The sequence below is a fragment of the Haliotis rubra genome, unplaced genomic scaffold, assembly GCF_003918875.1.
Source record: "Haliotis rubra isolate DU_JTF1 unplaced genomic scaffold, ASM391887v1 Scf96, whole genome shotgun sequence".
In the NCBI taxonomy this organism is placed as follows: domain Eukaryota; kingdom Metazoa; phylum Mollusca; class Gastropoda; order Lepetellida; family Haliotidae; genus Haliotis; species Haliotis rubra.
The window spans coordinates 207,301-231,337 of NW_025767701.1; the positions used below are offsets into that span (position 1 = coordinate 207,301).

Below are 24,037 nucleotides of genomic sequence, written 5' to 3' on the forward strand. Positions count from 1 at the left end.
AGAAACGTGGAAGCAGAAGAATTGCATAAAACCATATTTCACCGATCTAATCTTCACAGGCGTTCACGTTTCTGTTTAATGGTGTTTTATCTATTGTGATGGCTGGGGGTGTGGCACCTGACAATATACATGGCCATGAGACAATGAATGTTTTGCTGTCAAAGGGTTCAGTCATGTTGAATTAAGCTTAAAAGTTCGATTTCATGGTGGAGAGGGAAATCGGAATACCAGTACTGGAACCGCCACAGATGTGCATTATTAGTCATTTGTTTTTATCCGTTCCCACACAAATCGTAACATTTCAGATTCAGAGCGGCTGGAGAATTGAGTACTGCGCAGCCTCAAAGAACTCCACACACTGCCCTAGTGACTTTGAGGAGTTCTACAAACAGCGTCGACGTTGGATCGCCTCCACCATTGCCAACTTAATGCTACTGATCAAACAGTGGAAGGTCATTCGGCTGTTGAACTACCGAGTGTCACCGCTGTTTATTGCTTACCAGATTGCTCTTCTCGTGTCAACTCTGATTGGTCCAAGCATGGTCATCTTAATTGTTTCAGGTACGATAATAATTATCATTGAATTTTCTGTTCCCCTTCACAACAGTGTGATTGGCAAGATTCAGGAAAAGCATGCTAAATACACAGACCTCGCCTTTGAAATGTCTCGCTTGCACCCCAACTACACTGTCTTTAGCCTTAACATTGTTCCCTGTGCCCTTGGTAGGGTACCTCCTGATCTCTTGGCGCAGATCAGGAGAGTGCCCAGGCTCTCCACCCGGAGCACAGCCCTTCTGACATTCTCTGGAAACTTCCCTGTGTGTTGGACTAGACAGAGTTTAAGCCCCATTCGCTGTCTTCGCTGCGTGTAGAAGGGGCAAGGGCCTTGAGACAGTCTTACCAGACTGATAATGCCAGGATCACCCGAACGCTCTCTGCTGCATTTGTGTCTTAATCTGGAAAACATAATAATACTGCACTGACTTTTCAGGAATTGTTGCATCAATAGAGTTACTGACAGCGCTACCTGTTCTGCAGAATTCATACACATATGTGGGCATGATTCGCAATGTAGCTTATGCCTCGTGTGAACCAATTCAAGGTGTCAGTGACAGTGTTACTGAGTTACTTTAGGGTACTTTGTTTTGACAAGGTATTATGGCATCAAATATATTGTTGAGGTGACTTCTTTATTATATTCTACAAATGAATAACTTGTTTCCTATAAATTTGCTATAATGTTAAATGTTGATAATGAATATGTTGTTTTACTCTGAAGGTGACTATGCTCTTATATCATAAATGTCATTGTGTTCTGGGTAACGTGTGATTCTTCTATTTTGTCATAAAGGCGGTTTGTCATTCGCCTGGGACGTGGCTCCTGTACTCTCAGGGCTGCTTCAGCTCAGCATCGCTGCCAGCTTCACCTTCATCTGTCTCTTCACGTCGGAGAAGACGCAGCTTCTGGTAAACACACATCATTACTACATCCTTCTGATCACACTGACAGAGAGGGTATTTGTATGGGAATCATCTGCACGAAATTTGAATTGTGCATGTTGTACCGCGTGGGAGACGCGAGGCCGATATAACGTTATGTCATTCTTGAGTATTATCAGAGAGTTTTGTATATGGCAAAACATCTGCACGAAATTTGAATTGTGTATGCTTTATTGCATTGCGGGTGATGTGAGGGCGATAACCATGTAATGTCATTCCCTGGCTACTATCAGAGAGCGTTTGTAGGTCGCAAACATCTGCACGCAATTTGAATTGTGCATGTTATACCGTGAGAGAGACGTGAGAACTAAAATCATGTAATGTCATTCTTGAGTATTATCAGAAGCGTTTATGTGTCGCAAACATCTGCTGGAAAATATGAATTGTGAAGGTTGCACCGTATAGACAACATGAGGACGAAAATTTCCTAATCATTTAATGTCATTCTTGAAGTAACCCATGTCTGTGACGTACTGATACACCGTGAAGTCGCTTAAGACGCTTTGGATGAACCCTGCAGGCGAATGAGCATTACCGTGTGTTGTAGAGTGCAAAATGATATGCATCCATCGATCTCTGAAGTAAAATCTGCATGAGGAAACTCTTATCTTATTTTGTTGCTACACATATTGGGTCTTTCGCGAAGGTCCTGCCAAGATATCTCATTTCCTTATGTATCGTCCTGAGGTGCTTATATGTTAGTATTGGTTCCTCTGTCAATGATATTATAACTACATATATATATGACAAAATCTGGCAATGAGTAATGGCACCACCGATTTTACCGTAATGCGTGGATGATGGTGTCTGAGATGACTTGATCGAGTCACGAATATAGTTCGCATTTATGAAACACCAATGAGATAACTGTTTTGTCGAATGCATTTGGGTATATTCCAAACCATTCCCGAAACGTTGCATCTACATTTTGCAGACTGCGAAGCTGCTGACGTTCGTCTATGCTGTTGTGATGGCGGTGGTGATTATAGGGGCGGCCATAAACATAGCAGATGAGCTGAACAAAAGTAAGTTGGGTATAATTCTAATTTTCACGAGGACGGTGTCCCGGGTAAGCGGATGTCAGGCCTTAAGTCAGTGGTCATGATGCTTTTTGGCGCAGTATCAAAGCCATTAGAGTTGAACCTTTTGTCAGGAAAATAATCTTGAAAATACTTTTAAAGTGATCCATTCAGAGCTAGTTTCCCCTCTTGCACCAAAGGGATATTCTTGGGATAGTAAAGGCTGGATATTCGTTTGGTCTGGTATCTATCTATCTATCTATCTATATATATATATATATATTAGTCAATAACAAATTCATTGAACAGAGTTACCTGCATTACTTGTTCAGTATAAAGTGTCTTTTTAGGTGAAAGAAAAAACACAAGAAGAAAGAGTTGACATTTATGTGTTCTGTGATACTGTAAACGCTGCATTTACCGACACAGAATATATAAGTAAACACTGCGTTTACTGATATAAATTACATAAGTAAACACTGCAATTACTGTCACAGAATACATAAGTAAACGCTCGTTTACTTTCTTTGAGAGGCGTTTACTGACACAGAATATATAAGACTATCATGTCAATATAAAATGTGTGGCCGTTAGCTCCCATGGTCCCTGGTTTGCTGGCCTAACCTTGGCTACTTGTGATCTACAGCCCACTTTAAGATTGTAATATTATAAAGAGTCACATAATATTATTTGCATACTGAATTCATGAAATCAGTCATTTTATTACTTAGATTCGATCTACCAGCAGTTTGTTTCCCCAGTTTGGTCTGTTTCCTTTCTACTTTCACTCCCGTTTAAAGTGTGACTCAATGATCACTTAAGTTCCCGAGGATGCAATGGTGTTGGGATTACTCTCTGTGTACACTACTGTCCTGCGATATGTATTTCCCTTGTTAATCATACCGTTTTGGTTGACACTCTGATGCGATTTAGTGGCATTCAGTCGATAGATAAACACCTCTCTAGAATAGTACTTTGTCTTTGTCAGGAGCCTGCAATTTCATATCCTGAACTATTTTTTAAAAGTACCAACGATGAATAAATTATAAATATTTCCTTTTACGAAGTGAATCTTTTATTTATTTTTGTTTTGTGGATGGGCTAGCAAGTTATCATATGAAATGAAAAGAGGAGTATGTATACCTAAAATAACACCATCAGAGATCCATGGGTGTTGATGCTGTTTTAGCGGCGAATTGCTTCACAATTCCTGATGCGGCTTAAAAACATGTACTTATTTCTTAACGTTACGTTTATGAAATGTTATTAATGCTATTCTTCAGATGATGGACCTGGATTTCAAGTATTAACGGAGAACTTTCAACTTTTTGGCAATGGATCGGGTACCCAAAAGCCTCCAGGGGAAGCTTTTCTTTCCGCCGACAATGGGAGCAGTACGAAAGTGTCACCAACCACAATCTATCTGTGGTCAATCTTTTCCGTGTTTGTCCTCGCTGCCGTGCTTCACCCTGGAGAGTTTCTGTGCCTCATATATGGCATATGTTACCTTCTGTGTCTACCATCCGGGTACCTGCTGTTGATGATCTACAGCGTGTGCAACATTCCAGACAAGAGTTGGGGTATACTTCACGTTGAATGAGTTTGATTTTACGTCGCTTTAAGCAGTGTTTTAATTATATCACGGCATGAAAGTTGGCTGTTCGAGATAGGATGAACAGTGTTCGTGAAACTAGCCAGCACAAGATTGGTGCTAAGCACACAGAAACACGAATCAGGGATGCAAACTGAATATTGTCACAGTCTTGAGGTACCCACCCAATGTTGTGCCTTATGCAACCAAGCCTGACCACTATATACCTTGATATATGTAGGGCTAGTGGTCCTGTAAGTGCCGGCATGATAACGGTTGTCAAGATTCCCATTCTGCATCAGATTGGTGCTTCTTGCATCAATATTGTGATACTGTCGTGCCGAAACCAAACACTATCGAGTATAAACAATTCCTTTTAAAAAGTCATCAGTTCTTGTGAGCACAACTTCTTGGTGAAGTAGAGATTCTAGTACTTTAAGAGATCCTGACCCACATTCCCACAGTGAGGCAGTGGTTTAACAAGAACTGTGACCTACTTACACTGAGACCTGTGAGGATCCGGGTTAGAATTGGTCTTCAGTTACCAATGCTGGTAACTAGTGGGATCGGGGTGGTCAGGCTCGCTGACTTGGTGGACACATGTGAACGGTTCCCAATTGCGTGGATCGAGGCTCATGCTGTTGACCACTGGATTTCTGGTCCAGACACTATTGTTATTTAAAGCTGGAATATTGCTGAGAGTCAAGCTGAACACAGTCACACACCCACTTACTTACACTGCATCTAATACACATGACTAAAATATATTCGGGATTAAATGTTTAATAATATACAGTGCCACACATTGTTTAGAGGAGGGTGTCATGATTGCCATTGGTTTTGATTTCCGAGATTTAGATTTACAACCCACTGGCCTCAACCAGGACTATATTCAAGGTTTAAGGTTGTTATGTCTGCACTTCCATTCGCTATACATATTCAGCACTGTTAATCTAATGCTGTGCACTGATTCTTGGTGTCTGCAGGAACCCGAGAGAAGAAAAACTACGGAGACGTTATGGGCGAACCGGGATACAAGCGACTTCAGAAGATAATGGAGATCCTATGTTTGTAAGTGGGTTTGTGAGTGAGTGAGTGAGTGTGATTTTACGCCGCGTTTAGCAATATTTGTGAGTCATCGGCTTGACGACGGAGGCTTTGACCAATAGTCGACCCTCCTCGCCTCGATGTGTGCTTCTTAGACAATGACTTTGTACCGTTAATATTTCTCATGCAGTGACTACGCAGAATATATGCAGCAGTTCTGGACCTAACATTTCAGTTTCACTTTCAATATCAATGCGTCAAAACTCATAGACTCATTTCCTGTCGATTTATTGTAATATGAAAGAAGCTAGCCGATCAGCAATGAATGTGAAGTTATGTCTAATAAAAATCCAGATAGTGATGTTTAATGTGCCTGTTTGTCAGCAGTAGCCTCGGTATTTCTCAGCGAACTGGACATAACTGAGTATTGTCCGCCATGTTGAGGATCCAGTCCAGCAAACCTGTAAGCCACCATTGTAAGTCTGGAACTGTTTGTCAAGATTCCACTACCAGTTGGTTTTCATAAGTTTAAAAACATTCGTCTTCTTTCTGATCACGTGATTCAGTTGCTGTATCAAACGGGGAATCTCCACTGACAAGACCCTCAAAATTGAAGTGCCTCCGTTTGAGAAATGGGCATCTAACGAGGATCTAAGTAAGTGCACGCACTTCACCGTTACTACTCAATAGAATGCATTACTACCTCAGCTCACTGGCATGTCATTCCTTGGCCATGTGGAACTTTGTCAAGGAGGTATGGTTTCATCTCTATCTCCAACAGTTCAAGTCAAAACTGAGTCATCTGAAGCATCACGAGAAAACAATACACTGTATATGGAAATCGCGGCTTCCTCACCACATCTATGTTTTATAGAAACTTCTTGCTGGTCCTTTTCTTAGATGAGTATCATCACTTAGTAGAAGGGAATCTCGCTAACTAGGCGCCAGTTATACCGATCGATATAATCAATACAATTCAACATTCCAGTGTTTGGCCTACCGGAACTATAGTGAGTGAGTGAATTTAGCTTTACGCCGCACTCAGCAACAATCCAGCATTATGGCGGCAGTCTGTAAATAATCGTTTTTGGACCAGACAATCCATTGATCAAAAGCATGATCATCGATCTCCGCAACTGGGATACGATGACATGTATCAACCAAGACGAGCCTGTCCACCCGATCCCGTTAGTCGCCTCATACAAGCACGGGTTACTGAAGACATTCCAATTGTCAGCATCTACTATATGTGGAGTAACCCTGTTCTATTGTCGGCTTCATCCTATGACTTTTGACGGGCAACTGATGTTGCATTTTTAAATATTCCCAAAAGCAGGCTGCTACTTTCTCTGAAGATATTTCATTATGCTAGCATCATGCAAACTTCAAGTAAAATGTTCACAAGTTATGTTAGACTGGTGTCGACATTCCACAATTAACGCTTCGATGACAACACATCTATGACTCAGTTCCTCTTGACCTACACCTTACCTTACTGCCTTTATTCATGTAAACAGGCATATTGAGAACTTAGTCTAACTACTTAGATGTTACATCTTTCATTAACGCAGCTATACAGCCTGAATAACTGCTGCGTGCGACGTTAAACAAAAACAAGAAATAACATTTAATGTAAAATCTGTTAAGCTAGACTTGCTGTTTCATACAGAGCCTGGCGCCAGCAGTGAACCACGGTCGGCGGATGTCGATGACGATGACGACCAAGATGAGTACCTGTCCATCCCAGTTGAGGAGTGGCTTCCCACGGAACTAAAGGTAAGGAATATCACACACGTGTGTCTCTATAGTGACGTACAGAGTAAGACCAGATACACGTGTGTCTCCACTGAGAGTCAGCAGAGCCGGAGCAGACCCACTGGTGTATCTCAAGAAAGATTCACAGTATGAATGCACGTGTGTCTCAAACCAGTGAGTGAGTGAGTTAATATTTAACGTCACATCGGCAATATTTCAGCCATATCGTGACGAGAACATGCCATATTAGAATGAAATATATGTAGATTATAAAAAACCTGCCGACGAAGGACAGTAAAAATACTAGATAATCACAGCTATTAATATAAAACTAGCGAAAAAAGCTAAAACATTCCAATTAAAGAAGACAATACAATGTAAAAATGGGCTATAGATCGCCAACAACTGAAGGTAGATCACCATACTAGAGACCATGGGGACTTACAGTGCCTTTGCTACCTGCATGGACCCTAGTTGGATTTACACCATCCCTTCAGCCATTGGCGACATAAGAGAAATCGAGCCATAAATTAAAAACACACTTATTCTACGATTAAAAACCGGTACACTTAAATTGACTTTGAAAGTTTTGGGACTTACGTACCCCCTCAGGAGGACAATAATTTTACGCTACGTCAACCCCCTTTGAGGGTGCAGCCACTAACAATCTCAGTTACTAATTTAAACTACCAATAATAAAATATATACCTATTTACAAATCAGTCAACAAATCTAGTTTTTTTAAAAATGCAAGAATTAAACGAGAACTGACATTATTAAAAAGATCCTTCAGTGTTTTGGATGTGAAATAGATATCCCTTGTGATGGAATATTCGATGCAGTCAAGCAAGACATGCTTGACTGTGATCCTTTCATCACAAGGGATACAAAACGGAGGATCTTCGCCTTTCAATAAATATTCATGAGTATATCTGGTATGGCCAATGCGACATCGTCGCATAATGACCTCCTCAAATCTGGACTGACAACCCAAGTAGGTGTAACCGATGTAGGGTTTTATTGCATGTAATTTATTAATACCTACTTGGGGGTCCCACTTCTTTTGCATCAGATCACGGATATAAGATCTTATAGCAGCTTTGTAATCCGAGTAAGGAATAAGAAGTGGTGTCTGGCAGCAAGATCGGCCATTGTATTCCCAGAAATGCCAACGTGGCTGGGTAACCAACAAAAGACGATGTCGCATTGGCCAGTAGCAAGCTCATTATATAATTCAATAATTTCTAATAAAAGTGGATGTTTACAAGAAAGATTTTTAATAGCCTGAAGGCAAGAAAGAGAGTCAGAAAAGATGATATATTGTTGATATTTAGTGTGTTTTTTAATATATTTTAAGGCTGTTAATATGGCGTTTGCTTCAGCTGTAAAAATAGAGCTGTTATCTGGTAAACGAGAGGAGATTGTTCTGGATCCAATGACAGTGGCACATGCCACCGCACCACCATCCTTGGACCCATCTGTAAATAAGGATTTGTATGTATTATATTTACTTTTTAATTGATTATATTCTTGTTTATATTGTAATTCATTAGTTTGAGATTTCTTAAACTTTGTCAGAGCTAGGTCAACTTCAGGCCTCACCAGTTGCCAAGGAGGAGAAGAAAGAAGACGGGAAGGAGCTATATTTTCCAGCTCAATGCCGGCTGCAGAAATGAAAGGCTTAATTCTGTGCCCAAGAGGCGGAACAAGAGAAGGTTTTTTATTGTATAAATCCTCATAGACGGGATGAAAGACACAGTTAAATGCAGGGTTAGACTCGCTAGAATATAGTTTAGTAATGTATTGTAAGGATAATTTTGTCCGACGTTGTGTAAGAGAAGGCTCATCTGCTTCAACATAGAGACTATCAATAGGAGAGGTTCTAAAGGACCCAAGACAAAGTCTTAGGCCTTGTTGGTGTACAGAATCAAGAAGTTTTAAGTTGCTTTTGCAGGCTCCACCATATACGATGGAGCCGTAATCAAGCTTCGAGCGTACCAATGATCGATATAGGTGGAGCAGAGTAGCTTGATCCCCTCCCCACTTTGAGTTGGAAACAACTTTCAACAAATCAAGTGCCTTCAGGCATTTAGCTTTAAGTGATTTAATATGTGGCAAAAAGGTTAAATGGGAGTCGAAGATTAGACCCAAGAATTTGGCCTCCTTAACAACTTTGATGGGAGTGCCATTTAAAGATAGTTCTGGATCTTTATGCGGCTTATATTTTCTACAAAAGTGTAGACAATTAGTTTTGGACTTGGAAAATTTAAAGCCGTTTTCAAGACACCATTTATTTATTTTATTTAAACACAACTGCAATTGCCGTTCAATAGTATGCATATTTTTACCACGACAAGAAATATTAAAATCATCCACAAAAAGTGATCCATCAATTGAATCGTTTAAAACCTTGGATAAACTGTTTATCTTGATACTAAACAATGTGACAGACAAAATACTGCCTTGAGGGACACCCTGATCCTGATTATAATGATCAGACAGGGTTGAACCCACTCGGACTTGAAATTGTCTGTCTTTTAAAAACTGTGATATAAAAAGAGGCAAACGGCCTCTCAAACCAAAGTCATGTAAATCCTTCAAAATGCCATGCTTCCAGGTCGTATCATAAGCTTTCTCGAGATCAAAGAAAATTGAGACAGCATGTTGTTTACTTACTATAGCATTCTTAACAAAGGATTCTAAACGTACCAAATGATCAATGGTACTACGATTTTTCCTGAAACCACATTGAATAGCTGTTATAAGGTTATTGGTTTCAAGATACCAAGTTAATCTATTATTCACCATACGTTCCATGGTTTTACAAACACTGCTAGTTAGAAAGATCGGTCTGTAATTAGACGGATCGGTATGATCCTTGCCAGGTTTTGGTATTGGGACTACAATGGCATTACGCCATGAAGGAGGAAATTCTCCAGACGTCCATATTTTGTCAAAGATATCTAAAAGTGTCATCAGACATGGTTCCGGTATGTGTTTCAGTAGCTGGTAATGTATATTGTCATCACCCGCTGCAGTGTCATGAGCTTGCTCAAGAGCAGTATGTAGCTCATGTAATGAAAACACTTCATTATAATCTTCACCGTTATGCGAGTCAAAATTAAGTTTCGTCTTTTCCTGTTGTTTCTGATATCTCTGAAACTCAGGGACATAATTTGCCGATGATGAATTTTTGGCAAGAGTTTCGCCAATTTTATTTGCAATATTGCATTTGTCAGTTATTAAATTGTCACCATCTTTAAGATGATGAACAGCAGATTTGGAACCTTTGCCTTTTATTCTCTGAACCATGTTCCACACCTTAGACATTGGCGTGCGTGAATTAATATTGGAGACATATTTCCTCCAAGATTGTCGTTTGTTTTGTTTGAACGTACGACGTGCCTTTGCATTGAGTATTTTGAATTTATTTAAATTATGGACCGTTGGATGGTGGCGGAAATAATGTTCTGCCTTCTTCCTCGCCTTTCTGGCTTGTCTACAGTCTGTATTAAACCATGGTTTCCGTACATGTGGAGTTGTAGAGGATTTCGGTATACACTCGTCAGCTATTTCATTTAAAACATCAGCAAAAATCTGAATGGGATCAGTTATATCACTGAAACATTCAGGTCGCAATTTAGATTTACATAAAGTTTGATATAAAGACCAGTTCGCCTTCGAAAAGTTCCATCTTGTATACGATGGAGAATCAGATGGAGTTATTTCTGAAAGTATAGTTGGGAAGTGGTCACTTCCACAAAGGTCATTATGAACAGACCAATCAAATTCCTTCAGGAGGGTAGAATCTGCAAGAGACAAATCTAGAGAAGAATAAGTGCCAGTTGCTGGATGCAGATAGGTGCTTGAATCATCATTAAATATGCACAGGTCATTATTGGAAATGAAGTCTTCAATTATTTTACCTTTAGTATTAATGTTAGTACTGCCCCAGAGTGGATTGTGACCGTTTAGGTCACCCATGATAACACATGGCTTCGGGAGTTGATCATAGAGTGATTGAAGATCAGTCAGATGAAGTGTCGATGAAGGCGGAATATACAGAGAGCATAACGTAAATGCTACACCCAGAGTAAGTCGCACTGCAACAGCTTGGAGATTAGTGTTAAGAGTAACAGGGCTGTGAATAACATTCTGTCGTATAAGGATAGTAGAACCTCCAGTGGCTCTATCACCTGGAGGGGAAAAATAATGATACGGTTCAAACTGACGTAAGTTAAAATTATCCGTCTGTTTCAGATACGTCTCTTGCAGACAGAACGCTGATGGTGTTAAATCCTGGATTAATAGCTGTATTTCATTCAAATTTGTCCGGAGTACTCTACAGTTCCACTGCACGATATTGGGAAATATACCTATTTTTTAGGCGGATTAATTTGGGATCTACCCCGCACCGTTTTCGAGGGCGACAAGCTATGTGCCCTAGAATGGACGTTTTCGGACACGTCCATGTCCTCAATTGATCCGTATTTGTTAAACAATTTGATTTTATCATCTGCCCCTTTTGGGGCTCTGCCACTTTGTTTCTTCAAAGCATCTGGCTTTGGTTTGCCTTTGTTTTTAACTATTTGTTGAACGTTTGACGTTAATTTAGACCTTTGATTCGACTGAGAAGATGTGTCACGGTCATAAGATGGTTCTGATTGGAGTTGGGGTGTGTCAGGAAGTGTATCTGCAGTTTGTGTAGATATTGCAGGTGTCAAAGTCTTCGGAGAATCTGTTCTTATCCAAGTCAAGTTCGTCTGACAGCTGACAGATGATGTAGTTACTGATGGGGCTCTGTCTGAAGATGTTTTGGCTTTGGAAGCATTAAGTTTCCTGAATTTCCGATCTCAAGACAAGCTTTTGGCATCAACAAAACTGATATTTTGAGTAAACTTGATCTCATTTATCTCCATCTGCTGTTTCCAAATGGGACAATCCTTTGAGAACGATGAGTGATCACCTGCACAATTGGTACACTTCTTAAAGGTACTCACACAATCTTCTGTTGTATGCGTCTTCTCACCACAGTGAGCACACACAACAGACAATGTGCAAAGTATTAACACCGTGTCCGTATTTCTGACATTTGAAACACCGCAGAGGACTTGGGATGTACACATCAACTTTACATTGCAGTAACCTGCCTTGACTGATGGTGGAGGATTCGGGGCAGAGAAAGAAAAGAGATATGTATTGGTTTGCACAGTTTCATTATTTTTACGGGTTGTAAACCTTTTCACGTAAAGGACTCCTTGATCTTTCATCTCCGTGACAATGTCAATTTCCGTCATATCTGCAAAGAGACGATCTCGGTCTCGTACAATACCCTTACTGGTGTTAAGTGTTCTGTGTGCAGAGACCATAACCGGAACTCCGACAAACAGCTCTGTGGACAGCAGGTTAGTTGCTTGCTGCTTTCTGTGACACTCGAGCAATAAAGCTCCTGTACGCAAGCGTTTAACGTTTTTCATTTCACCTGCTATGCCTTGGATACCTTTTGATACCGCAAAGGGATTGAGCTTCAATGGAGTTTTATCAAGAGTCTCAAGAACGAGGAAACGTGGCCAGTAATCAACGGATTTTGAGGGTCGCTGTTCGTCATCATCAGTATCGAGTGGACGCTTCGTTTTTTTGTTAGGGTTTCGTAAGCCATGTTGAGTTTATTTTGATCTGTCATCCGAGCTCCCCACCCACCACGGAGTTATCATAAAGACAATGCTGATCGCAAGTGGATTTCCAACTTGCAGCACCAAGGATACCCGGATGATATACTCAAGCAGAATAATCAACAAGTAATTATTCCACCAGATTGGTCCATGAGCCACTGCCTTCTGGACATAGGACTCTTGGCAACATATTAAATTGGAGTTGTACAGTCAAAATACAAATATAATATCATAGAGCCGAGACACCTGACAAAATGATTCTAAATAATTTTCAAAATTTGTACAGCGAAATTTACATGTACAGGGCTTAGCATGACCAGCCGATTGATAGAACCGGGCCAGTTCTACCACCCGTCTAGGTGAAGTAAGGGGCGAAGTGGTGTGTTGGGCAAAGGAACACTGTTCCTGGAACCAGTGCCCTCAACCACCAGCCCCCCGTCCTCCACCGACACAGGGGCGCAACCCACGGCAAACGGGTTGGTGGACCAAATATCCCCCCGGGTCCACAACGGGGGGTTGAAGGGCGCTTGGCGTTACCCAGCACCCACCACGAGGAGGTGGCCCTTCATGGGTGCCCTCAAACCAGAGACAACAAAGTAAGGACAGACACAGGCATCTCTCTCCATGGTGGCTGAACAGAAACAGACCCACACTTGTCTCCGTAGAGGTAAACAAATTCCAAGGAGGGTCAATAATGTCAGAACAGAAACACGCGTGTCTCCATAGCGATGTAAGAAAAGAGGGCTTATACATAGTGAGATCAGACACAGCCGAGTAAAAGAAGCCTTATAAACATGAACGGGGACAGTGTAATAGATAGAACAACATTTATCTTTACGAACGATACAAATAGATTGGGCGAAATGTACCACCATAGAACGGGAACAGAGTGCGTACAAATAGTATAACATATTCTCTGTAGAAAGTGAAAAGAGTACAACATTCGTCACAAAGAAGGCGTATAGCACTTTGTGAAATAACTTACATATTAAAGTGAAAAGAGTATAACATACCTCACACAGGTGGTGTATATCACTTGAGAAATAACTTACAGATTAAAATGAAAGAGTATACCATACGTCGCACGGAAGGTGTATATTACTTTGAGAAATAACTTTCATATTAAAGTGAAAATAGTACAACATACCTTACACAGGTGGTGTATATCACTTGAGAAATAACTTACATGTTAAAGTGAAAGAGTATAACATACGTCACACAGAAGGTGTAAATTACTTTGAGAAATAACGTACACATTAAAGTGAAAGTGGATTTATAAAAAATCATAAATAATTGATTTTAGTGATTACAAATAACGAATTGAATTGATCATGGGATACGGTTCGATTCGCCGCAAATGCGAGTAAACCTAAACCCAGTTCAGCTGCACATATGTGAGAACAAAAATACTAGAATGCGTACTTTACTCAGAAAGTGTAATCCCATATGTAACATATGTTGCCCAAACAGCTGTTTAGTGTGGTTCCATGCTTTTTTTAAGGAGTACAGCACATTGTTCAGACAGTATGGGTATGACTGCACTCTCTTCATATCTGGTATGACTGAGAAAGAGCTGTATAACATCGGCATCAAGGACAAGGGGGCGCGCCAGGATCTGCTGCAGATGATCGAGATACTGCCTGCATTTGAGATAGAGTACGGAGTACCGGTAAGTAGGCTGAGAGAGTACGGGTAGAGGTTGGTGTTCATAGTGTTTAACTATTGACGGGCTGGAACATTACTGAGTGCAAAGTTACACAACAAAAACACAATCAAGCAGAACTGTAAATTGGGTTTAACACTGCTCTGAGTAGTATACCAGTTGTTTGTTGGGACTATGATGTCAAAGGGAATCGATCACGCCGACTGATCTTTGAAGTTTACTTCATTTCTGAAACTCACAGCACAGGTGATAACAAATATGCAGCCAAAATAATATCATAACTGCAATAAACAATCTTAGGTTTCTGCAACGTCAAAGGGCAATAACTCTGATTTTCATATGCATCATATAGAGATATATTTTACTAATTTTGTGAAATAACTTGACAAACCAGTGCTGGATATTGCGAACAACGATCAGAGAAATCCAGTACGATTACCACTGAACACCTGGTCCATCTTACGATTTGTAAGGGCAGACAACTTCTGTATCGCTATGTATGCAGCGTCTCGGCGTAGATGCTGACACTGTTATCAAGCATCACTTGCTTCCACACCGAAACGTCGCACCCACTGCAGTAAAGGTGTTGTCTATCCATACAAGATCGCCCCTGTTCATCATACCAGCTTCAAAATGCCACTCAAAGGAGAAGATATCTTGTAGAATGTGTCAAATAATAGTTCAACCATGACTTCGTAAACTACTCGAATACGATTGGACAGTCAATAAATCCAATCAATTAGACACTATCAATTTGGATTGAAAATGCGTCTGATTTTATCACCGGTTCAGTGCTCACGTATACATTACCGCCTCAATACTTCCGCTACGTGTTTCAAATGAAATCTAGAGAGTATCAATTCGGTCAAACATTTACCTTATGTTCAATTCTAATTCAACTTAGTATGTAACACGAGTTCTGATTGATCAATGCTGTAAATTTCCGACCATATAATCAGCATATACGGTCGCAATTTGAAAACCGATTCACCAAAACCTTTGAATGTATCCCTACACTATTGGGGTAATGCTGTGTTTCAGGGCATTGTCTTTTGCAGAAGCCCTAGCTAAATTGACTCCCCTATCCAGCTAAAATGGGTGTAATTCGTGTTGAAAAATGACAAAGCAGTCTCAGAAATATAATTTGAAGTTCAAACAACTTAATCGCAAGGGGCTGTTGACCCAACACTGTTAGATCATGAAACAAGATTTATGACGTCATTATGGAGCGTGACGTCATTTGGAAACTGAACTGATAATGGCCCGTAGTTGAGGAATCAGGGGGCCGCTCATTTCTGATAACTAGGGGGCGGTTTCATCATAATTCCGTCCATTTTATGCATAACACTATGTTTTATTCATCATTGTCAGATTTAGTCAGTGTGCACATAATAAACGTGATGATGTTTGAAAAGGCAACTACTTTTTTTCTGGCGATGGTGTAAGTTCAAGGAGTGATATGATTAACCTTTGACCTAGAGGAACTTTGACCTGGTGTAAATAGATATAACTAAATTTGCGGCTATATAACCACCAGTATACGACCCCAATTCGTCAAACACAGTACAGTTATACCCTAAACATAGTACATTTGTCTCCTAATTCTACGAAACGAATACAACTTTTAGGTTTTCTATGACACAGTTGTGCCATACGGCAATTGTGTTTCAGAATAGTGTTATGGAATGGCTGGAGACTATATGCCTGGCTGAGTATGAGCAGAACTTCAAGAGGAACCGCATCAAAAAGGCCAAGGATCTCAGCATACTGAAGTCATACGGGAGAAAGGAGGTAGAGAAGGAACTGAGGATTACTATGGCCGGTGAGAGAGTAACATATAAGTAGTAGCTCTAGTTGCTCCAAAAGACAAGAAGGAAACATCTTTCACCATACACATCCAATGTTTTTCTCTCTCTCTCTCTGCCTGCCTCTCTCTCTCTCTCTCTGTCTCTCTCTCTCTCTCTCTCTCTGAACCTTGATGCCTTGAACCCGCTACCATAATTGTCAACCTCCAACATTGGATATATAAAGATTCAGAAAAGTGTAAACGATGTATCCAGTACGAGGGACTGTGTGACGGCAATCACGTCATCTCTCACCACAAACATAGATGATTGAGGACAAAGGCTTACCCATAACACCAATAACAATGCCTTAGGTATTAAAAACCCTAACGCTCTATTTCTATCTCTGCAGGTCACATCAAACGGTTGCTGTATGCTATACAGAAGCTGAGGGAACCAACTAACGGTAAACCATGTGATTGACACATGTCATCGTATCCCAATTGCGCAGACAGATGCTCATGCTGTTGACCACTTGATTTTCTGGTCCTGACTGTTATTTACAGACCGCCGCCATATAGCTGGAATATATAGGAGGCGGCGTAAAACTAAACTCACTCACTCCAAATGGTCAAAAACAAATGCCCTCACGCTCTGTTTATGATAACTTTGTCTCCAATGTGTGAAACCCATCTTGGTCTCCTTTGGAGTGTTATTGCTGGAATGTTGCTAAAAGAGGCGTAAAACCATAGTCACTCATTTACTCATTCAAATTGTCTTCAGACGATTCAGTGCGGTACTCAGTGATGGAAAAGAAAAAATTCTGACATGCACATTATAAGTTGATCACTTGTCACGAGGGGGGCATGGGTTGATGTACCCTCGATGTTTGTTTATGTTCCCCGAGCCCGAAGTACTTATCTTACCGAACACCTTAATGTTAATTTTGAACGGTTTGAATCACGGGTACAAATCTTTTTGTAGCCATCGCTAGATTTTGCTGACAAGAAAAACAGATTTAGAGTTATCTCCCTTCCATCGATTTGCATTCGCAAAACATCATACGTGTTTAAATGTAATTCGAGATAAAGAATTACTACCGCGAAGTACCAAATGAGTTGCCATTGACATCGGGGTACATTGATATGTTACTCGCTTGTAAGCGGGGTACATTGGAAATAATAATAGAGCACTCAGCCAATCAGAAAGCGACATTTATGTGTGAGGTAAGATAATATTCGAACCAAACTGTATGAAGTGTAATACAATAACTCACTTGTCTTGTGAGGTCAGAATTGTCAAAACGATGTTCATGACATCAGAGTTTGTGCGCTGATCTCTGCACAAGCAAAGACCGTGTCTGGAGATAGTGATCAGTAAACTGCAGACATGTGCGGACATACATATAATTCAGGTATAGTGGTAATTGAATACCACAATGTTGAAGAATGCTTCGGGAACATATTCTATATGATCGTGAAAACAACGGAATGGCGAATCAAATCAGCGATGTTAGACCATCTTCCCTTCCATCAGCCCTTGTCACTCTCACAATGATCACGAAGGCGTACACGTACAATGGTAAAGAATGATCAAATGTATGGCTTGTATCTAATTAAAGGCCCAATGTTACACATGTTCGACAATATTTTGGCCTATGTTTAATATATTTGGGGCATATGCACTCACTTTAGCTTCCTGTTGATGCAATAACATACATATTATCCCTTACGACTTGCCTGAAATCTATAACTGAAACTTCGTGGCGAACAGCTTTCACACAGATATTACTTGCCATACACGGAATGTAAACGATTGCTCCGCACATCGCAAACTGTCGCACGCGGTGTTGTCGGTGTTTGCCGAACTTGCCTCAATCACAAGTTGTGTAATACGATATTCGTAAAGACCGCTCCAAAGGACATAACTCTGTGGAGTTTGCTTGAAATAATGATCAACCTGTAGAGGGCGCGAGAGTCTATCTAATGCAACATTTATTTAATCATTCGAACATTTTACTTTATTGTATTCTAATTACATTTTTTTTTCTGAATAAAATAATTGGTAGCGTCCCTGAGGGCTGATAGTTGATATTATTGAGATAAATGCATTAATTTATGTCTGTTTCGAAAAATGAGTTTTAAAATTGTGCCTTTAAGCAGATCTGATCTCGCATGCCCTCTGAACATCATCAAAAAGTGACTGACTACTTTGGCACTTGTCCCATTGCAGCTGAGGAGAAGGCTGCCGAGATGAAAGCTCTTGTTGACAGTTCACAAAAACAACTGCTCAGACATGTCAACACAGCCGAGTGTGATTTCTGGAGACAGCTGATCGACAAGTGCCTGAAACCAACCAGCAAAACATTCGGTATTGAGGCCGAGCTGAAAGGTGAGATATTGGTACTACATATGCTGGCAGAAGGCCGTAACCGAGACAAAATCAAGATATTATTGACTTTACAGGTTCAGTACTGTTTTTCTTTGACCCGTGGAAATCATGGCTAGAACTGGTCGTCAGCAACCAATGCTTGTCGTAAGATGCGATTAAGAGGTGGTCAGAATCACTGAAGTAGTTGACACAGGTCATCGAATCCCAGTTCCATAGATCGATGCTTATGCTGTTGATCACTGGACTGTCTGATCCAGGCTGGACCAATATTACTGTCTGCCTTATAGCTGGAGATTTGCTGAGTGGGACACAAACAAATCAAACCAATCTTATATGATAATTATGATTATGTTTTTTTGTAACGAAGGTGATTCATCTGTTTTGCTATTAACATGGTTTGTCATTCGACCGGGGCGTGGATCCTGAACTCTCCGGGCTGATACAGGTCAGCATCGCTATCGTGCTTCAGCATCATTTGCCTCTTCAGGTTCATACGTATCATTGTAGAGCAATTGCGTAGATCGATACGTATAATGTCAATCACGTAATTGTCTGGTTCAGACCGAGATTATGTACAGACCACTGGCATGTAGCTATTGTATTGCTTAATGCACGCAAGTCAAATGGCCAGGCTCGGTAATTTCATCTATTGTTTGTCATCGTCATCTTACAAATATATATCACTGGTTTGACTAGATCCAGAGTCTGGGTGATGTTAGTGCAAGAGTACACAGAGGATTCCCCCATGGTTATGATACATGTTGTCGGGTTTCAGGAGTTTGAAACATATTGCGACACTTTATTAACCCAAGAGAGAGGCGCGACCATCCAAACTGAAGTACACAACTTCGGTTAGCCGCCGTGGTGGGGCGGGTTAGACTTCTGACTTGTGTGCTGACGATTAGGTTCCTGACTCTTATGGTGTGGGTTCGAATCCCGGATGGGACTCAGTCTAACAAAAGGGTTAAAATATGTTATTTACTAAGAATGTGTTGCCCCAAATATAACTTCAGTTAGTGTTCCTCTAGATCGTTGAGCGCATATTTTTTTTCCAAACCGGTTAAAATTGCATACAACCACAGCACATCCTGGGAATCCTGCAACGAACTGAAGTGCCGTAATACTTTGATGACCAGCGAAGTTGCTGGTGGTCTATAGCCCAGTTGTATTTCATACTAAATAACACACTGGTAAAGTTGTTGTTTTAAATTATTTTGATTTGGTTTGTTAAATACCTAAACTTTGACAGAGAAGAGCCGATTTACTATTCTTGATCGACAGACATTTAATGATAGGTGAGGTGAGGTGAAATTGGGTTGAACGTCGTGCTTGAGAATATCTCGCTCATATGAAGACGTGCATACGTGTGTATGTGTATGTGCGGCTGCTTGTACTAGCCCTGACTGAATCTGGTTTTATAGTGCTAGCCCACTGAGATACCATGCCGCAGTGAAGCATGAATACCCCACTCAGACACATTATACTGACTCCGAGCCGACCAGTCCTTGTTGTACCCATTAATGCCGAGCGCCAGGCAGGGACCAACACGTACCATATTTAACGTCTTTTGGTGTAATTCACATGTTGAATAGCTACTTAGCCATTTAAGAGTTAAAACTTAACGTCACATCAGCAATATCTCAGCCATATAATGACAAGATACGTTTTGCATATTCTACATTTAAGTTGTTAAAATTCGAGTGATCAAAGGACTGCAAAATAGCTAGAGCGTCACACATGGTATTTATAACTAGCATGGAAATCTAAAACCCCTTTACTATTGAAGACAATACAACAACTAAATTATCACAGGAATACATTTAAAACTAGTAATTAAATCTAAAATATTTTAACTATAGATACATTACAATATAGAAACAGGCTATTTGTCGCTAACAGCTGAAGGTAGATCACAACACTAGGTACCATGGGGACTTACCGACAGTTTTATGAATGTCAGCTTCTTTGGAGTATATCCTTACTCCTCGTCATCATTCACCTGATATGGAGTAAGGAGTAAGTATATGCTACGAAACATTGTGTTCCTCACAGTAAAGAAGTTGACATCCATAAACCCACCTTCTTATCTGAATCACTTCTAGATTTAATTCAAGAACCTCAAAGTATGTAAGCTAAAAGTGCCATATATTTGTGATCATTTATACATTCTGTCAGATATATTACACTTTGTTCTAATTTGATTTCTGCAGGTAGACTAGGAGAGCTGAGGAACTCGTGGCTCATGGTTCTGGCTGTCAGCAACTCACTGTGGCTCATTCTCATCATCACTTTGGCAGCTAAAACCCAGTTCAAAATCTTTGGTGCGAACTCATTAGGTGCGTATACCATAATATGTGATGATGATCTAAAGACAGGTCGTGAAGGACACTTATTGGATCTGGTTGTCTCGTTACGCATACTATCAACCTCTTGGTTGTCAGGTTCAGAAATGAATGCTTACTTGATATGGAATGACCAATTCGGTACCCGTCAAGATCCGGGTTAGAATTGGTATTTAGCAAGCCATGCTTGTCGAAAGAGGCGACTAACAGGTTCAGGTGGTCAGGCTCGCTGACTAGCTTGCCACTCGTCATTGTATCCCAACTGCGTAGATCAATGCTCATGCTGTTGATCACTGGCTTGCCTGGTCAAGATTCGATTATTTACTGACCGCCGGCATAAAACTGGAATATTTCTGAGTGCTACATTAAACAACCAACCAACAACCAACCAACCTTGACCATTTCGGTGTTGGGGCATACAGAACTACTGACAACAAATATAGATTGTCATATTTTCGCAATTTCGGAAATCTATGCTATGTTGACATACTTACATCACTGTTTTATTCTTCAGCATAGTAAACTATTTGTGTATTCTGAACGGAGTATTTAGGACTAAACATTATACTTTCCCAGAACGAAAAGATTTCTTTATCTCACATAGGGTAGCCCAGTCGTAAGCTTGAGTCGTCACGTCGAATGTCCGGGTTCGACTCCTACATCAGTGTCATGGCCGTGACATTGGTGGGATATTACTAAAAGCCTCGCAACAACATACCCACACACCCTTCATTCGAGCAAAATCTCTGATTAGAGGAAGTATCCAAATTAGCATAATGTCCCTTGTATCAGCGAAATTACCGAACGCACTCTCGTGTGAGTGGGTATTTTGGTCATTCTGCCACTTGCGTACACCTGTTTTCTTATCACTGTTTTTAATGACTCATTCACATAATTTCACAGTCATTTTTCACTTTCACCAAATAGAATTCATTGAAGACTACACTGATTAGCATTGATGTTTCATAGTTAGAAGTCGAATTCGGCATTCTCTGTGTTGTTCACTTCTAGATTCCATTCGAGAACCTCAAAGTATGTAAACTAAAAATGCCATATATTTGTGATCATGTATACATTTCTGTCAGATATACACTTTGTTCTAATTTGATTGTTCAAATAGTGTTGTTTCTATACCTGCCTTGTATTAACTGTATTTCCAGGTCTGAGCTTCCTGCTGATATTCGGCACCCTGCTGGTGATACAGTTCCTGGCCATGATCATCCACCGCATCTCAACTCTCGTCCATTTCTTGGCAAGGGCACCGTTCAAATATGGCGAACCGATGGCGACCTCCTGGTCCTTCCAAAGCCAGCTCGTGTCTCATGATCCCGAGTTGCAAGATGACGTGGAGACCATAAGAGCAGTAACGGATGATGAGTCAAGACACCAGGATGCAGAAAGGAGACATATAGACTCTTCTTCTGGGAGTATTTCTGCCACAGCTCCATTGTTGAGTACTTCAACCCAAAGAGAGCTCAAAACACCGCCCTTTTGAACTGATGAGGGCTAAGCTTCGATGAACGATTGTTTTTCTTTCCCGAGTGAATTATCATGTGGTGCGTGCCTTACCGCTGTTTCTGTATATTTTGATTGTTTTCACCTGTCAAGAACAGTAGTGTAGCAAGTATTGCTATACCTCAGTATGTAGAATATACATGCATCAAAACTACAATTGCTGAAGTATTTTTGTCATCCAGCATAATACTGTATCAGGTGGAGCACAATCCGGCCTTCCTTAAACTCTTTGTTATAGTGGTCGGACATTACAACTTCCACACGTGGAGACTATTTGCTGTACTCACATGTCTATGGTCTATTGGGAAGGCACATGTAATTGCAAAGTTTTCAGACGTACTCTTGTTTGAATATACATTCTTGTTTCACTCCGTCATGGCTTATAACGACTTATTTTCACTATGTGGTAAAATGTAGGTCCATGTGTTTCATATCACATACTACTACTGCTCATAACTCCATACAAACAAAACATAACAACTTCTTCTTTTAAGTCCGATAAAACACAAAGAGTTAAACTGAGAAAAAAGGATGGCGTTAGTTTCTTTTGTGTGGACAAGCTAGCACGATCATAATTGTCTACAAGGTTGTTATCCACAGGGTCCTTGCCATAAACAAAAACCTTTACCTATACAAACTAAAGGTGCATTCACTGTTAAACACGTAAACCACATAGGTAGATAGACACAGTTATCTTCAAAATATCTGAAAGATCTATCCTACTGATAGACACACTGGAAAAGTACACGTGTGTGTTATAACATTTCCCGAAGTTTTCAAAGACGAACTGTTAGAATTTTCTATTTATAGCTGTGTGATAACATAACCACCTTCAAATGGCTGTCTCCCCATCCATCATTACAATTGCAAAATGTGTCATATGTATTCCACCCAATTGTTCACGTATATGTCCTGGATTTCAATGATGTTTTAATACATAATCTTCCTTTCTACTTGATTATTTTGACATGATGTGCCTTACGATACCGTTCTTGTTCCACAAATACCTTCTATTGATTCATTTCGCTTCAACAACCAAATCTTCATGTGGTAGTAAAGCGCGACTAACGGGATCGGGTAGTCAATTACTGGAATGTCTGGTCCAGACGCGATTATTTACAGATCGCCGCTATGTAGCTGGAATATTGCTGAGTGCGGCGTGAAACAACAATCAATCAGTCATTGTACAACAGAAATATTGTTTAAAGAACGAAACACAATTGCCTCCCTCATTTCTGGTACTTACCCGTGAAAGTCCGGTTTAGAATATTGGACTTCTGTAACCCATGCTTGTCGTAAGAGGCGATTAACGGGATTGGGTAGTCAGGCTGGCTGACTTGGTTGACACATGTCATCGGTTCCCAATCGCCCATGCTGTTGATCACTGGATTGTCTGGTCCAGACTCGATTATTTCCAGATCGCCGCCTTGTAGGTGGAAAATTGCTGAGTGCGGCGTTTAACTTCACTCACTCATTACGGCTACTGCCTCCCTGTCTGTGTTTCATATATCTTTGTCTGTGACGTGTACCACCACTAAAGCGGGTTACGCTTACATCATTACCTTTCGATATTGATTCAGGAAGACATGGTCATGTTATAGTATAATTCCAAAGATTCCTTGTCAATCTAGAATGCATTTGTTGCTAATATTCTGTTCATCAATTCGATAGTAAACCAACGCTGTAGTTTTCAAACAAACTTTAGCTGACTGAAATAAGAGAGTGGCAGTGGATATAATTCGCTGTGCGTGAGAATTA

At 40.5% G+C, this 24,037-nt stretch overlaps 1 protein-coding gene across 1 annotated transcript in view; it reads left to right on the forward strand.

Moving 5' to 3' along the window:
• The window catches only part of LOC124265054, a 31,420-nt gene extending 8,169 nt beyond the window's left edge, over positions 1 to 23,251 (forward strand). The window contains exons 9-21 of the mRNA XM_046699849.1: positions 306 to 561; positions 1,352 to 1,467; positions 2,435 to 2,525; positions 3,803 to 4,099; positions 5,097 to 5,181; positions 5,724 to 5,812; positions 6,827 to 6,933; positions 14,086 to 14,253; positions 15,919 to 16,069; positions 16,444 to 16,497; positions 18,264 to 18,422; positions 20,633 to 20,758; positions 21,925 to 23,251. Coding sequence (XP_046555805.1) covers positions 306 to 561; positions 1,352 to 1,467; positions 2,435 to 2,525; positions 3,803 to 4,099; positions 5,097 to 5,181; positions 5,724 to 5,812; positions 6,827 to 6,933; positions 14,086 to 14,253; positions 15,919 to 16,069; positions 16,444 to 16,497; positions 18,264 to 18,422; positions 20,633 to 20,758; positions 21,925 to 22,259 — 2,034 coding nt within the window. The 3' untranslated portion in view covers positions 22,260 to 23,251. The remainder of the gene's footprint in view (positions 1 to 305; positions 562 to 1,351; positions 1,468 to 2,434; positions 2,526 to 3,802; positions 4,100 to 5,096; positions 5,182 to 5,723; positions 5,813 to 6,826; positions 6,934 to 14,085; positions 14,254 to 15,918; positions 16,070 to 16,443; positions 16,498 to 18,263; positions 18,423 to 20,632; positions 20,759 to 21,924) is intronic.
• Positions 23,252 to 24,037: the final 786 nt, after the last annotated feature.